Source organism: Ruditapes philippinarum, unplaced genomic scaffold (assembly GCF_026571515.1).
Source record: "Ruditapes philippinarum isolate M1 unplaced genomic scaffold, ASM2657151v2 ctg76_1_1_1_1, whole genome shotgun sequence".
NCBI lineage: Eukaryota > Metazoa > Mollusca > Bivalvia > Venerida > Veneridae > Ruditapes > Ruditapes philippinarum.
Window position 1 is genome coordinate 424,935 of NW_026858000.1, and position 16,474 is coordinate 441,408.

At 31.8% G+C, this 16,474-nt stretch overlaps 1 protein-coding gene across 7 annotated transcripts in view; it reads left to right on the plus strand.

Annotated features, from left to right (window-relative positions):
• Positions 1-16,462, plus strand: part of LOC132751753 (synaptotagmin-1-like) — a 57,086-nt gene extending 40,624 nt beyond the window's left edge. For 6 of the 7 annotated variants that reach the window (XM_060741990.1, XM_060741987.1, XM_060741989.1 and 3 more), the window contains 7 exons: positions 1,846-2,027; positions 2,623-2,748; positions 3,219-3,386; positions 5,983-6,153; positions 6,615-6,732; positions 9,823-9,956; positions 14,489-16,462. In XM_060741990.1, coding sequence (XP_060597973.1) covers positions 1,846-2,027; positions 2,623-2,748; positions 3,219-3,386; positions 5,983-6,153; positions 6,615-6,732; positions 9,823-9,956; positions 14,489-14,674 — 1,085 coding nt within the window. In that variant the 3' untranslated portion in view covers positions 14,675-16,462. Of the gene's footprint in view, positions 1-1,845; positions 2,028-2,622; positions 2,749-3,218; positions 3,387-5,982; positions 6,154-6,614; positions 6,733-8,927; positions 9,062-9,822; positions 9,957-14,488 lie in introns of all 7 variants that reach the window. The other variant, XM_060741988.1, reaches the window with a different exon arrangement.
• Positions 16,463-16,474: the final 12 nt, after the last annotated feature.

The window sequence follows — 16,474 nt, forward strand, 5'->3', positions numbered from 1 at the left end:
GAAACGTTAATATATGTTCAAACCTTTCTATGTTTGCGTTTAGAAAAAGTAAAAAGTCGAGCGTTGCCCCCGCCCGGCGGTGGCTCTTGTTGAGTTTAATTATACACAGCGCTGGAATAAACCATATGTTCGAGAATGTAGCATCCTTGCCGTTCCACTATCGTATTCTCATCAGGGACATCTTTTTCATGCTGAAGCTTCGGTAGCCCATTCTTCATTCAATGGTGGTGATTGAAGAATGGGCAACCAAAAATGTCCTTAGATTGAGTCTTTGGTTTTATATAGGTGTGCAGACCCTGGATTTCCCTGGATTTGAGTCTTAGGTGTTACTTGGTGTTATGTGTAACACAGCTTAACCCTCTTCTCGGATTTCCCAAGTTTAAGTCATGGGTGTGATACGATTGTTATTTAGTGATAGTAAGATTGTTACAGTTAAGTTGACAACTTAATAAACAATTACTATTTGACTTTTGTTTTATATGTAGAACAATTTGAAGTTACTTGATGTAAAACAGGTTAATACTGGTATATTGTCACTGACCTCAAAGAATGAAATATCATGAAATTGGTAATTTGACAGAGATTCAATTGGGGCCAACTTATCCCTAACACTATCATTTTCCATTAATTTATTGAGTTGAAACACATTTTAGTGACATTTGGTCAATTGGGGTATTAAATATCTCATTTAGTGATGCTTGGTTTAATATATAGACTATGGGATTTTTATAACACCCCTGTCTTCAACTTATGTTGCATTTATTTATGATGGAAAAAAACTAGTATAATTATATGGGGTAGATGTACAAAAAATATTTATTAGAAATATTGTGATTTGAATCTTGCTTTTTGTCAACTGGAGCATAAAAATAACTGATGAATGGGTGAAAATGTGTACCAAATTTGATTGACCTCAAAGAAACCCCCAACAGCCTTGAATTTTTTAAAACCAAGGTATTTTGAGAACTGTTGCACTGTCTCTTTTAAACTATGAATTTGCATATTATTTCTGTTAATTTTTTAACTAACAAAATTTGCAAAATGTTAACAAAATTGGAATGAAAATATGAAACTGATAATTATTTTGATGAAATAAGATTAAATTTCATTAATGTTGATGACTTACTAACACTAACTTTTACTTATAAAAAAGGATAACTACTTTTCATGCAATAAAACAGGACAAAACACTAAACTTGAATGTTTTCAAGCTAGTATAGGGAACCTTAGAATCCCTATTACACATGCATTTGTGTTGGCCTAAAGTTGTGTTTTTCTTAAACTAGTGAAGGTATTCTCTTGAAACTTCACAAATAACACAGTACTGCACTAAGGTGAGGAAATGTTCTTCTTGACCATTTACCATAAGAATTGCTGTGCAGCTCAAATTTAAATAAAGTATCTTATTACTTCCAAATTGTTATGGTAAAATAGTCATCATTTAGTTACAGAGAACGTGCAAGAACGTGCTTAACACTGAAGAAAGTCAGGTATCAAACATGAAAACTTATGTATATACTCAACATTATATTGATTTGTTTATAGGAATTTATTTTAGTTTGATTGTGTAGGAAGCTATATGCTTTTTGAAACTCTCTCAAATCTGTTCTTTGAACCAACCAGTGCTAAGCAACAAGTGTAAAGTGTCTTGCTCACAAAAACAACAGCGTGCCCATGACGGGGTTTGAACCAATGCAGCCCTCAATCCTTAAATTACTACTTAGATTGATTGATCCTCTGTCTGATAGTTGCCAATGGAAACCTGTCAGGATTTATTATGACCAACTCATATTATTTATTGTATAAAATATTTGATGGTGATTTCAATGTTTTATTTTTTTACAGTGCCAGTATGGGCATTGGTTGCAATATGTGCTGGGGCTCTTCTCATTTTGATCTGCTGCACATATTGTATATGCAAACGATGTTGCTGCAAGAAGCGCAAGAAGAAAGATGGCAAAAAAGGCCTTAAAGGTATTGTGGGATTGGAAGATGTGAAAATTCTTGGACATTCTATGAAAGAAAAGGTATGGTACCTAGTATAGATTATTTCAGCTTTATAAAAAAATAGATAATCAGCTTATATGCCAGTGTTCAATAATATCAATGAATCTCAATGCTTAGTGACAGTACTATAAATCAAAATATTATGTAATACATTTTCTTATCAGTGCTTATGCTGTCATTATTTTGATAAAGAGCTCTTTACATAAGCAGTAAATGTTTATAAATTGTCAAAGTTTCGATGAGGGTACATGGTATAATGCAACAACCTTGAAGTGCAGCGCAAACCTCTTTTTCAGATATTGCAGAATCACTGTCCTTTAACATAATTATGCTGTCCACTTAATTTAGATAAAAAATGTTTACCCGTTTCACATGGACCTATCATCTTGAATTTGGTTTGAGGTGAGAGGGCGGAGTGGGGTCAAGGTTAAGCTTGAAATTAGATTGGTCTACTCTACCACATAGTGTGACAATCTCTTAGCCGTGTCAGAGTGGCATCCATGCACATGTGTTGATGGTACCAAAAATCTTGTTTTGACAAGATGATATTTTGCTGTCTAAAATTTCAGAAATCATTTATAAGGTTGTGTTTATAAGGTTGTGCTTATGTCACAGGTGCAGCCAGATCTAGATGAATTGGAGGTTAACATGGAAGATAACGAAGATGCTGAAAGCACAAAATCAGAAGTTAAACTTGGCAAACTGCAGTTCTCAGTCGACTTTGATTTCCAAAAAGGGGAGGTAAGAATAATGATAAAACAAGGAATGTATAAAGGTGACTTTCTTAAAAGAAACAATATTGCTTTAAAAAAATCAGAATGGCCCTAAAAAATCAAAATGACAATAGAAAAGTTATCAAAATGGCCATAGAAAAGAAATGAAATTGGTCATAGAATGGGAAGGGCCAAAAAACTGGTGTTATCACCTTTTAATATGTGTAAAATAAAGAAATATGCAAAGCTAGCAAATGGTAAATTTAGATTGAAAACAAGTGACATCATTATGTTATAATACTACATTACTTGCTATATTCCCGTAGGAATGTGCAGTACACATTCCTAAGCTATAGATATGCAGCTGTTGCTATTAAAAGGTATAATGCTATAATGGGCTGTACGTAATCAGTAAAATATTCGTTTGTATCATATATCAATATGGATTGATGAAATATTATTATTCTTACTCATTACAAATGTATTTGAAATTTCTAGTTGGCAGTTGGGGTAATTCAAGCAGCAGATTTGCCAGGGATGGACATGTCCGGCACATCTGACCCGTATGTAAAGGTGTATCTTCTCCCGGACAAAAAGAAGAAGTTTGAGACCAAAGTCCACCGGAAAACATTGAATCCAGTGTTCAATGAGACATTTGTATTTAAGGTAGGAATGGTTGATTTTGAGGCTACATGTCAGTTAGTAGATAGGAAACTGGTTCCCCCTCTTATCTAGAGCCCTTCCTAAATCAAACTAATTGTCAAGTCCCATTTTTGTGTTGCCTTAAAAAAGTAACATATAGGGTTGTGTCGCCTTGAAAAGGCGACATATAGGGGTTACTTTTGTCATCTGGATCATTGTTGGCATCCCCTAAGGCTTGCCCGGAGCATAACTCAGTCTGATTGACTCCAAACTTGATATGCATGCTTCTTTTAATAACTTGAAATGCAGTGCGCAAAAACCAGTACTCTGCACTTCTTAATTTTTGAGTAATTGCCCTTTGTTAATTTTCATACTTTATTTTTGTCTGGGCCATTTCTTCTAAAGTATAAAAACTATGGACTTGAAACTTCATAGGATGATAGATCTCATTAAGAAGAAGTGCAGTGCAAAAGAATATTTTTATTTCTTGCCCTTTAGCGGTTTTTATAAATAGCCTATATAAGTGACAGCTATACTGTTCATAAGTTCTATATGATTTACCATGCTAAATAGCTTAAATAAACTTGTTCATCTTTTAATCTGAACACATCATTTTTAGGGAAAATTAAATGATTTTTTAAGGGCTGACTGAATAGTCAAATATGTAGACTATGATCAGAGATGTGCCGGCTGATCTTTGTCTATACTGGTTGTGTATAGATAAAATATGTTGCCACCAGCAAGCAAAGTGGTCATTACCTTACTCTTTAACTTGTTCATTTTAGATCCTGAATGACATTTACATTCATGTTAAGTAATTGCACAAAATTACCCCTCCATTCTTGTTCGGACAGCCATTTTACTGTCAGAGAACTTTTCCTGTCATTGTATTATTTGTAAATTTCACTTGTCTATTTTTTCTAGAAGGAGCTTTATTAAATAAAAACACCATCTATTAAATGAATTACTTTTAAATAAATTACTTTTGTTGGTATTGATTTTTATTGGTCAATTAATTGTTAAAAAACTGTATGAATGCTAGCATGTGATAACGAAGTTCAGCAAGTTTCCATATTCATGCAATACTTCTTTTGGGATTACACAGTTTAAATAATTATTAACCCTTACACTGCTGGAACCAAAATAAAATATTAGCCTTAGTCACCAGTATATAGAGCCAGGCCAGCTTGCTCAACCATATAGTCTGACCTGGCTCTATACTGCTGACTGACCAATTTTCTTTATATCCCGAAAAATAAGAATGGGCAGTTCTGTTATAGATGCTGGACAAGTCCATTAAAGAAATTCGGCAGGTTAAGGGTGACAACAGTAGGAATTTTTAAGTAACTATTTGGAGCAGCCTTTGCTTATTGTAACTTCTATACATAAATGTCCTCTGTGTAACTACTGTTATCAGGAAAATTCAATACAGACCTGGGAATATGTTTCTAGTTTTAAACATTGATAGTTTCATGTAATCAGATCCTGATTTAAGTGCAATGAGAACCGCAACTCCCACGCTATTCAATTTGTGACTTTTGATGTTTGATGTTTTTCATGATATAAAACAAATGAATATTACAAATAAGGATATATTAAAAAAGAACAAACAAATTTATAGTTATTTTCATACTACAACAATGGCATACTAGCCAATTGGCAATTAATGTTACCTTGAACAAGGGTGTGACATTTTTGAGAGAAAGGTAGATAAAACATGGTGTTATTATCAGATTGTATTTGCCTGTTTGATAAAAAAAGTTGTTACACCATGAAATGATTTGGCTATTGTGCCCTCTGATTTGAGATAAGACTATTGTGCCCTCTGATTTGAGATAAGACTATTGTGCCCTCTGATTTGAGATTCGACTTTTGTGCCCACTGACTTAAGATTCAACTATTGTACCCTCTGATTTAAGATTTTCTATTGTGCCCTCTGAATTAAGATTTTCCATTGTCCCCCATGATTTCAGATTTGGCTATTGTGCCCTCTGATTTCAGATTTGGCTATTGTGCCCTCTGATTTCAGATTTGCCCTTTGTGCTCTATGATTGAAGATTTGCCTTTTGTGCCCTCTGAATAAGATTTACCTTTTGTGCCCTCTGAATAAGATTTGCCTTTTGTGCACTCTGATTTTAGAACCTTTTATGCCCTCTGATTCCAGATTTGCCTTATGTACCCTCTGATTGAAGAGTTGTCTTTTGTGGGCTCTGAATAAGATTTGCCTTTTGTGCACTCTGATTGAAGATTTGCCTTTTGTGCCCTATGATTGAAGATTTGCCTTTTGTGCCCTATGATTGAAGATTTGCCTTTTGTGCAGATTTGCCTTTTGTGCCCTATGATTGAAGATTTGCCTTTTGTGCCCTATGATTGAAGATTTGCCTTTTGTGCCCTATGATTGAAGATTTTCCTTTTGTGTCGTCCTCTGATTTAATATCTATTTTGTCCAATAATTAAATATATTTGTCTGTTTATCAGACATATATTTAATTATTGCATAATATGCTCTATGCAAATGAAATAATTAGATACTATCAACTTTTGTCTCAACTCTCTATTAATTATTGAGTAAAGCAGACTTTGAATTATTGATGTTTACATTTATAATGGTTCATTATAGGTCCCATTTGCTGAAGTGGCATCAAAGACGTTGACATTTGCAGTTTATGATTTTGATCGGTTCTCTAAGCATGACCAGATAGGTCAGGTTCAAGTCCCACTGAACTCAGTTGACCTGGGAAAGACTCTAGAAGAGTGGCGTGATTTGGCAAGCCCAGAAAATGAAGAAAAGGTATAAAAATCTTATTTTCTGGATAAAAGTGTATTGAAAAAGACTACATTAAAAGTTTTTGTGATTTTGTATGCTACGATATCGTAATATATTTTAATTTCAAAGAAGGATCTGGAATTGATTCATTATTTGAATTGTAATGCTGACAAACTGGACCTAACAAACTTTGCTTTATCATCAAGCTTAATGTTATTTGATAACCACACATTATAAGAGTAGAAACGGCTGAAATTTTTATTTTGCAAGTGCTATGAGTAACCTATTCTCCAACAAATTTTAAAATATGTATCTTGTACCAATGATTTCCCCGAACATCAATTTTTAGAAGCATATGTGATTTTGGTATATGTACATAGTACATACGAGTGTAAAAATGTAATGTCACATGGTATTTTTACAGATAGAGAGAGTGATGTTAACAAAATTTTACAAAATATGATTTCTAGATATTATATTTCTAGGAAAACAAGCTTGGGGACATCTGTTTTTCTTTGAGATATGTTCCAACTGCGGGTAAACTCACAGTTGTCATCCTTGAAGCCAAAAATCTGAAGAAAATGGACGTGGGTGGATTGTCAGGTATTTTCATATTATATTTAATATTTATGATGAAGTATTTAACTTTTTATATTGATGAAAATATTTTTACGTAAGTTATTGCCATAGTATGAGATGATACAAAATGTTATACATGTACATGTATGTATATTTTTATGATATTTGACTGTGCTCTGTGCTATATGGAAATAGGTTTGGATGAATGTCAAGCAGAAAACCATATTGGACAAGCTAGCAGGACAAGCTGCCTGGCAAGACTGATATGGCTCATCAGCTGGGTACCAGTCTAATTATATTCCATATTGTACAGAACATAACCGTTTCATTCTACACTAATTTCATATATAATAGTGATGTACATGCAGTTTCCTTAATGATGAAACATTTAATACATGCTAAGATATCATCTATTCATTATGTAAATTGTGACATATTATTTGCAATATTTATCTAAAGTGTCAAAATTCAGACAAGATTTTAACACATTTCAGACATTATTGTAAAGTTTTCTTGTGGCTTATTGCTATCCTAAAATTATGGAAAATTAAGGAATTTTTTTGAACTTGCATGATATTATGTACATATACTGAAAATATCTTTTGTACAGTCACATGATTGAAAGAATTATTATGATTACACAATATTTATAAAGGTAAAATATGCTAAGATAAAAATTCAGTTTCTCTTCTTGTAATGAAAGCTTTGAATCTTTGCAGATATATATTTAGGGTCTTTATTTAAAGAAAAGTTGTGCTTGATGTTTGTTATTTTTATTTAATGCCAAAAACCTTTGTTTGCTTTTTGAAGATGACTCACAAAACAGGACAAAATCTTTAAAGAATTGATAATAGATATATACTTGGTTGTAAATTTTTATTGGGAGGAAGTTTAAATTGTGTGAGAAAATATTTTTATTATTTCTAAATACAGTTATGTCTTTATTTCAGGGAAATATTGATTTATTTTATTGATGATCAGTATATTCAAATGTTTGTTTTAGTTGTTAATGACACTGTATTTATTATTTATGAGAATAATTTATCATGTTCTTATTTGAGTGGTAGCATTCAAAATAAGGAACATTATTATTTATTTTCACGTGTATAGCTGACAGATCTAGATTTTTAAGTAATAAAAAAAAAGATTACAATAATTACTTAAGATTTTATTTTTTATTTATTAAAGGAAAAGAGAATATTGTATAATTGTTGAGTAACCAGTTTTGAATATGTACGTTTTCTTTTTCTTCTTAAAAAAATTCTGATATTATGTATAAAGATCCTAAACAGTGAAAGTGGCTGAGTGACCAGGGTGTCTGCCCATGAACCCAGGTTTGAACCAGTTGGGGTCACCACCCAATGATGTGCCTCCACCAGTACTGGCTTGTTCCAGGAAACAGATTTGAAAGTAGGACTAATATTTGAACAATTGCAGACAGCAAAATATTGCCTAGTACCCAATAAATTATTTTTTGCTAAATAACCTTCTGAAGACATTAGTCAACATGTGCAGACATAAATTTTTAAGGATGAGTAGCACAGCAGCAGCAGACGACTATAGTTGATGGGGTCAATAGATCAAAGTTCAAGGTCATGCTGGTATAGCTCAAAATCATGACCTTTAGAAGAATTATTCATTGAACAATCATTAATGATGAGTTATTCATAAAGTAACTACTTACTGGTTTACCATGTGTATAAAATGTACAAATGGATATAACTTCTTATAATATTTATATATAGTTAAAAACAATGAATGAATGAACAGTATGCATTGTGGGTTGAATTTAGTGTAATATTCACAATCACACTAAAGTTGTGTGTAGATGACACCTTAACACGTGTGCATTTTAGATGTTATATCACCGTTACATTTTGTTATATAGTTATCCCCAGCAAAATTACCAGTTTGTATAGGAATGGTATGGAAAAAAAAAACAATTTAATATGGAACATTCATTCATGTAACTGAAATTGAATATAATGAATTACTTATAATGAAACTTGTATATATATTTTTTCTATATTTGTTGTTTTGAAGTTGTTTTTTTTTATTTATATATATTTATATATGAATATTTATGTAATCATTGTGTAAAGGTTATATGTAATGCATCTTTGTGCAAAAACAGCAAATATTTCATTTCACTGAAAGCGTGTTTTTGCACAGATGTTGTCAGGGATTGTGTCATTCATCACGTATTATCATGAATTCAGATCCATATGTGAAAATAGCGCTGTATCAAGGGAATAAGCGCCTCAAGAAAAAGAAAACCACTATTAAGAAACGAACCCTCAACCCTTACTTCAATGAGTCTTTTACGTTTGAAGTTCCATTTGAACAAATTCAGGTATTTTTAAACACACACAAGTATCAGTTCCTTTTTGATATTTTTATGGCATCATTTTTCTTTTTCATTTTTGTTGTTTATATTTTGTTCTTTGTTTCTCTTCAGTTTTTTATTTCATGGGAAGATTTTTTTCTATTTGTATCTTCCTTATGAAAGGCACAATACGAGGGTTTTGATAAAGAAGCTGTTCCACTGTTTATGTCACTGTTTCCTGAGTACCATGATTTGAAATATCTTGTTGTAGATTGATAGAAATTTTAAGGCTTTTGTGAAACTCAAACTCACAAATGTAAATATGTCTGTCAATGAAAACTAGATAAATTTATTTTGTTAAAAGAATTCTTGCTTTGTTATTGTTTTTTACATATTGAAATGTTTGCCAGTCAAAAAACCTAGCTTTTTACTTTGTGACTAAAAAGATCCAATCCTCGTTATTGTTTGTCAACCAATAACATAATTTTGTTATTTTATTTTTTTTTCACATTTTTAATCAATCTTATTTTTAAAAAATACTTCATTATATTACATGAAAAATTGAATCTAATTAACATTTAGAGGAGAAAATTAAACATATTGGCAAAAGTTTTCCATGAGAAACTTAGAAGACTAACAAGTAACATAAACAGTAGAGCAGTTTCTCTATCAGTGTTTTTTCTCTGCATGCGTTTTTTGCTTCTTTTTTTCAGCGGGATTTTTAAAGTCCAATATATATGCTACCATACTTAAACTTTGATCCTTATTTTGCTCTACTTTTTTACCAGATCCCTATGTTAAAATTTCGTTGATGCAAAATGGGAAAAGGGTTAAGAAGAAGAAAACTACAATAAAAAAGTGTACCCTGAACCCGTATTATAACGAGTCCTTTACGTTTGAGGTTCCTTTTGAACAGATACAGGTATACTTGTAACCTATTAATATAGACAGATAACCCCAATGTTCACAGTAGATGTTGTCTTTGTAACCCTAGAAAATAATACATGTAGCTAATACTAGGAAATGTGCACCATATAATCTGTGTTGTTCTGTGTTAGCAAGCTTCTGTGCTCCTTTAAATAGTCACAAGTGTTTCTAAATATAGACACAAAAGTTCCTAAAAATAGTCAAAAGATTTCAAGATTTTCTAAAAATAGCCACAAGAGTTACTAAATATAGACACAGTAGTTCTGAAAATTATCGCAAAAGTTTTTGAAAAATAGTCACAAGGGTTTCAGAATAAAGTCACAAGAGTTTCTAAAAATAGCCACAATATTTTCTTATTATAGTCACAGAAGTTCCTAAAAATAGTAACAAGTGATAAGAGTTTCTAAAAATAGTCACAATAGTCTAGCTATTACTCTTTAAAAAACAAATCAGGGCAGAATTATCAATATAGTTACTATTTCACTCTTCCTAATGTATCACAATGTCTTAATGTATAATTATTATAGAAAATTATTAATTGACATTGGCCATTGGTTTATGACATCAGTATATATTTTAATACATGAGCACCATCATTCGGGTGACCAACAGCTTACAAATTTTTACCTTGTACCTTGCATAGACCTTTATCTTTGGATTGGATTTCAGGTTGATGTTTTTAAAGTCTCTGTTGTTAAAATGAGATTTTACACAGAGTAGAAAAAATTTTACTTTAATTTGTTGTTTTGCAACTTTAAAGTGGCTGTGTGAAGCATCCATTGGTGACACCAATATTCTTACATGAAATTACAGACTGATAGGCTGAAATATTTTGAATAAAAAATATATGTGTAGTAGATATAATATCATTTTATATCATATTCCTTCTTGAGATTTTTATCTTTAGATCTATATCATATTTAGTGTAATTTGTGACAATTTATTTGGAGCGTGGAAGCTTTATACCTCTATCTAACCTATATAACAATTCTGGCAGACTGTCTAATGTGAATGTTACTTTATATTTGTTGCCATGACAACTAAAACCATTACACCAGGGCCATAGGGATGAATACCAAACACAACAAGTTGTAAAACAATCTTAGTAAATTTCATTCCTCGACTAAATTGAATTTATTATCTAAAATCAATGTCATATATTTTGGAAACATATAAGACCAGTCTGAAAGTTGAACAAACAATTTAGATTAAAGTGTGTTTTTTGTAAATGTATCAGTTTCAAGGATGTTTTAATGCTCAGCTTTGTCATAAAATGCGGGGGAGAGTATCCAATTGATTAACTGACAGTTGGTGAGAATCCAATTGTTTCTATTGAATGTGTTTCATCTGAACAAAGACTGGTAATTGTCTGTTTTGTGGTTGTGTTGTCAATAGTAAGCTCTTTATTGTTGTTGTATGTCAACTGTCCATTGTTCACTTGTGTGTATGTATATTGTCTTAACATTGTTACAGTTACTGTAGCTGTTTAGTGTTTGTTGTTTTTTTCCACTGAATTCTTTTTATAAATATCTGTTCAAATGAATGGATATTTCAGCAGAAACCCTGATGAGCATCAGCTGTTCAATTATAATTGTGGCAATGCAACTCATGAAAATTATATCAGGTTCACATCTGAATTAAATGTTGATCTTTTACTGGAACAAACACTTTAATTCTTGAAAGACAAACAGTCACCTTGGCAGAGTGGTTAAGGTGGCCAACTTCAAATTACTTGCCCCCACTGCTTTGGATTCAAAGCCCGTCAGTGAATTTAGATTCTTTCATTTGATGAAGCTATTAAGCTAGCTTACAGAAGGTCAATGGCTTTACTCAGGTACCCATTCAGCCTGAAATAACACATGGGGGACATCTGAGGTCTAATCCTCTACCAGTCAAGCTGGAATGTTGCCATATGACCTTTACAGTGACAGTGTGACTTAATATCCAACAAAACAAACTTAAGAGACAAATTCTTTGAATTTATTAACAGTGATATTTTCACTACACGCAGACATTACCGACATTTCCCATAAGACATTATTCTGCCAGAATGTCAGAGATTTTCATTACTATAGCACTGACATGATGTTACACCTTGCTATCTTGTATATTACACTATACCCTAGAGAATGTCACACATGTTTTCTCTTTCATGTACAGATGCTAGAGTTAAAGCTTCAAACTAAATTGTAGATATTTTTATTTCAGATAGAATTTTCATATTCTGCAATTAGTAAAATTAATATTTGCTCTTGAAATTTTTTATGTATTTTTGCACTTTTCACCAGGTTTTACAAATGTTATCCATTACTCTACTCAGTAAATATAATAAGGAATGCAACATAAGCAGTATGATAATTTTTTGTAACAGTTGAGCTTAATGATTTTGTAATTTAATACAAACTTGAGTGTTATTATCGATATTTGTACATGTTTAATTGCTGCTCTTTCAGATGTACCTCTTTGACTTTTACATTGTTTTCTATCATTTCTTTCTTGTGTAGAACATATACATTAATCACTATAAACTGTACATATACCTAAGCTCAGCGCAACCAAAGTATCAGGCCAGGGACGAGTGGTTAAGGTTGTTGACTTCAAATCACTTGCCTGTCACCACTGTAGATTCAAGCCATGCAAGCATCGCTACATGTGAGAAAGCTATCCAGCTAGCTTACGGAATGTCAGTGGTTCTACTCAGACGCCTGTTTGTACCTGAAATAATGTACAGAGGGGCACCTGAAGTCTTCCCCCACCACTTTGTCCAGTTAATATGGAAAGTCATTATTTCACTGAGCAAAAAACTTAACGTCAACTGCTTTGTCCTGGTTATTTCTGGAAATGAAATTTTTGCTCATTTAGCATTAAGATATGAAAAAATAAGTATTGCTGGAATTGTTTTAGTTTGTACAGAATTTATTTTAGTTTGATTGATATGAAGGAAGCTATAAGCTTCAAGACACACTCTGATCCATTGCTGGCTCTGACCACGCAGACAGCAATTCTTGGATTACTAGTCTATTTAATTAACAAAAGGACGACCTGTTAAGTTTTCATGCTCTGTAGTGTCATTTGACCAAGTAGAATCTTATAATTCATGTTAATAATTATTATAGGCTCGTACCAAAAATGGTAGCATGAAGCTTCCCACATATTAATAACATTTCCTAGACTCATTTAATACAAGTCAGTATGAAATGATAAATAATGTTATATCATGTTACATATATATAATCATATTAAAAAGTCTTACATCTGTTGTATAAGATTGTCTCAGGACTGTTAATTCTGCATGTCTGTTTTTGGCTTGCTTACGACCCTGCATTGTATTGACTTGTATATGTGCATGACTGAATAGAGCATGAACTTTAACAAATATACGAAGAAAATGTTTTGGAGTTTTATTTGTAAGGATTAAAGCTCCAAATGTTGATTGTAAAACCAAATGTTACCATTGGCAATTGCTGTGTGGCAGACTTTGAACCTCTTGCCCGTAACTACTTTGGGTTTGATCCCGACAGGGATTTTAGGGACTATATTGCACATGGACGAGCTACTTGTATCCAGCTTGCTCACAGAGGGTCAGTGATTCTACTTAAGTTGTACACTTGTGCCTAAAATAAAATGTACAATGGGGTGATGGAGGTCTTCCCCCACAAGTTGTGCTGGAAATTCCCCATTTAACCTTTGCAGTGCAAGTATGGAATGAAACCCATCAAAACAAAGGCTACAGGTATGTTTGTAATAATACAGCAGAACAGGAAGTTACTGATATGACACTTGGATATCAATGCTAATGAACATGGTAATAATTTGCTTCGCAGCCTGTACATTCATGCGGTTATACCAGTCTCTATATCGTTGGTTAAAGTCAAGTATTTTGATAAATATATTCCTAAAATTACTGCCTTTACAAAAATATTTGGCAAGGTACAAGTAAGAGTTGGAAACATGCTTAACATAAAATGTGATATATTTTCAACATGTTGAAAGAAAATTTTCAATTCTGTAGAAATATTTGGTTTAAAAACATATTTATTTTTTATTAAGTTACAATACTACACATCAAACACAAAATTTATACAAAATCATGATAAAGTGGATTGAACTGGAAGCTCAAAGCTTATTCATTTTTTATTGACTTTGGTATAATATATTACATTATATTAGAAATGTGGATTTAATTTGCCCTCTTTTTATTTTTATAAAATGATAAGAAATGTTGACTTTATCTTTGTTAATATAAGGCATATACATGTATGTCACAAATCATATAATCTACAATATTCACAACTTGTTTTGTAAATTATCCATTTCATTTGTAAAGGGTGATAACATTGTTAAAGTTGTTAATCAATTAAGAGTTCTGCCCCTTAAAAAGTGTAAATGAATCACAGTTTTGTCAAATGTTATTTTTTATTAGAGGGAAAATTATTGATTTAGTTAGCTATCTATTAGTTAGATTTACATGTAGTTATTCACTGATAATTAATTGTTGTTTACTATAGAACCTTATAACTATTTCAGAAAGTCACCTTGATCATAACAGTGGTTGATTATGATCGTATCGGAACCTCGGAGCCGATCGGACGGGTACTTCTTGGCTGCAACTCCACCGGCACTGAACTACGTCATTGGAGTGACATGCTGGCTAACCCCAGGCGTCCTATTGCCCAGTGGCATACTCTACAAGAAGTTCCTGAGAAAAACTAGAGACACAGTCAAGCATAGAGAGAGGCAATGGAATTCTGGGAAAAACATATTGTCTTTGTAATACCAGTCTATGAAAAGCAGAAGTGACTTGTAAAATAAACTTGATTTCATTTCTTAAATAAAAAACATTACGTAGAACTGTAGAAAAAAAGTCATCAGTTTTGGGACCAAGGTTTCTGTGAGAGAATGTTTTATGAACTTAATGTTTCTATATATATACATATATCTTAATATGATATTACTTTATATTTCACAGTATGACAGGAATTGTCATAAACTTCTATAAAATCACATATATTATACATTATGCTTGGATGTTGTTTATCGATAAAGATACAAATTTTGATTCTTTTGTTTAATCAGTATTTACTTGTGTTTTCTTTTCACATGATCAGAAAATTAGGTAATAAAATGTTTAACGTAAAACTGTTTTGATTCTAGATAGAAACAGTTATTCTAGATCTATATTCACATCTGGTTAGATACTCTTACTTTATTAATCTTAAACACTGTAGCATTGAGTGCAGGTGTACTCATATATGATCTACTTAAATAAACTGTACATGTGAATTTAAAGTCAAAATTATTGTGTGATATGATAGAAGTATAAGGTATATTTAAGAATCATTGTGATTTCTGAAATCTCAACTATCACATCAACAGCTGCTGTCCATGCCACATTTTTCTTGGTGTTCCAATATAAAATATTACAAGTCAGCCTGATAACGAGGAAATAATTCAGGATATAGTTTTTAAAATTACTTTTAAGACTTTGATAAATTCTTAAATATGAAACATGTTCAGGTTGCACTAAGATTTGTGCCTAATATTTAAAAAACAAAAACAAAAATCTGAAAAAGCAACAACAACATAACACCATACACGATTGATGCCAAACAATAGAATAAACACACCTATGTTTGCATTGATTTTAAAGAAGAATTGATTTAACATGGAGCTTTATATAATGTATTAAAAGTCACTGGTTTGAAATTTTATTTTAAAACTGAATGATTAATAATCATACCCATCAATTTATCATGTCTGACGTAATTGAAACTTATAGTAAGCGACATCAAAGTAATGAATGCAATGTATTTGTTTGATTTTTTCAGATAATTTCATACATAAGACACTTGTTTGTATGCTGGTGTGTTTAGTTTTGTTTGAACATGTGCCAGCATAAAAAGGGAATTTCTTAAATGCATGTGAAAGATTGTAAATGAACATAATTAATGATGGGGTGTGATGACTCAGTTGTTTGGGTGACCTTGTTGTCAGGGTAACTGCCTATCAACAGTGAATTCAGTACTTGTACTCGTAGTAGGCGAATAACGAGTGTTGAACCCATCCCTGCACAACATAGGGACCTTAAGTTTGAGCCCTACTGTTGTCACAGTCATGTTTCCTCATATGACACCAGCAAGGTTTGTTCCAGAAAGCAGACCTGAGAGTGGCTCGAATTAGCTACATGCTTTTTTTCACCATTGAAATTTAAACGATAATGTTCTAAATCAAAGTTTAACATTCTTTTATTTTATTTTTATTTTTTTTGTTTTTTCATTGAAATCTCAGTAAATAACATACTAGTTTAATACATGTTAACATACGAGAATACAGACAAGTGTGTTATAATCATTATTTGTAGTATTTAATAAGAATTGGTTGTAAATGTGTATAAATTAACATTATCTCATACATAATAAGTCATCACATTTCTGTATAGCATGTTGTAATGTGTAGAGAAAAAAAACTTTTGTCATGTGACAACAAAAAAAAATATAAAAATAAATCACATGG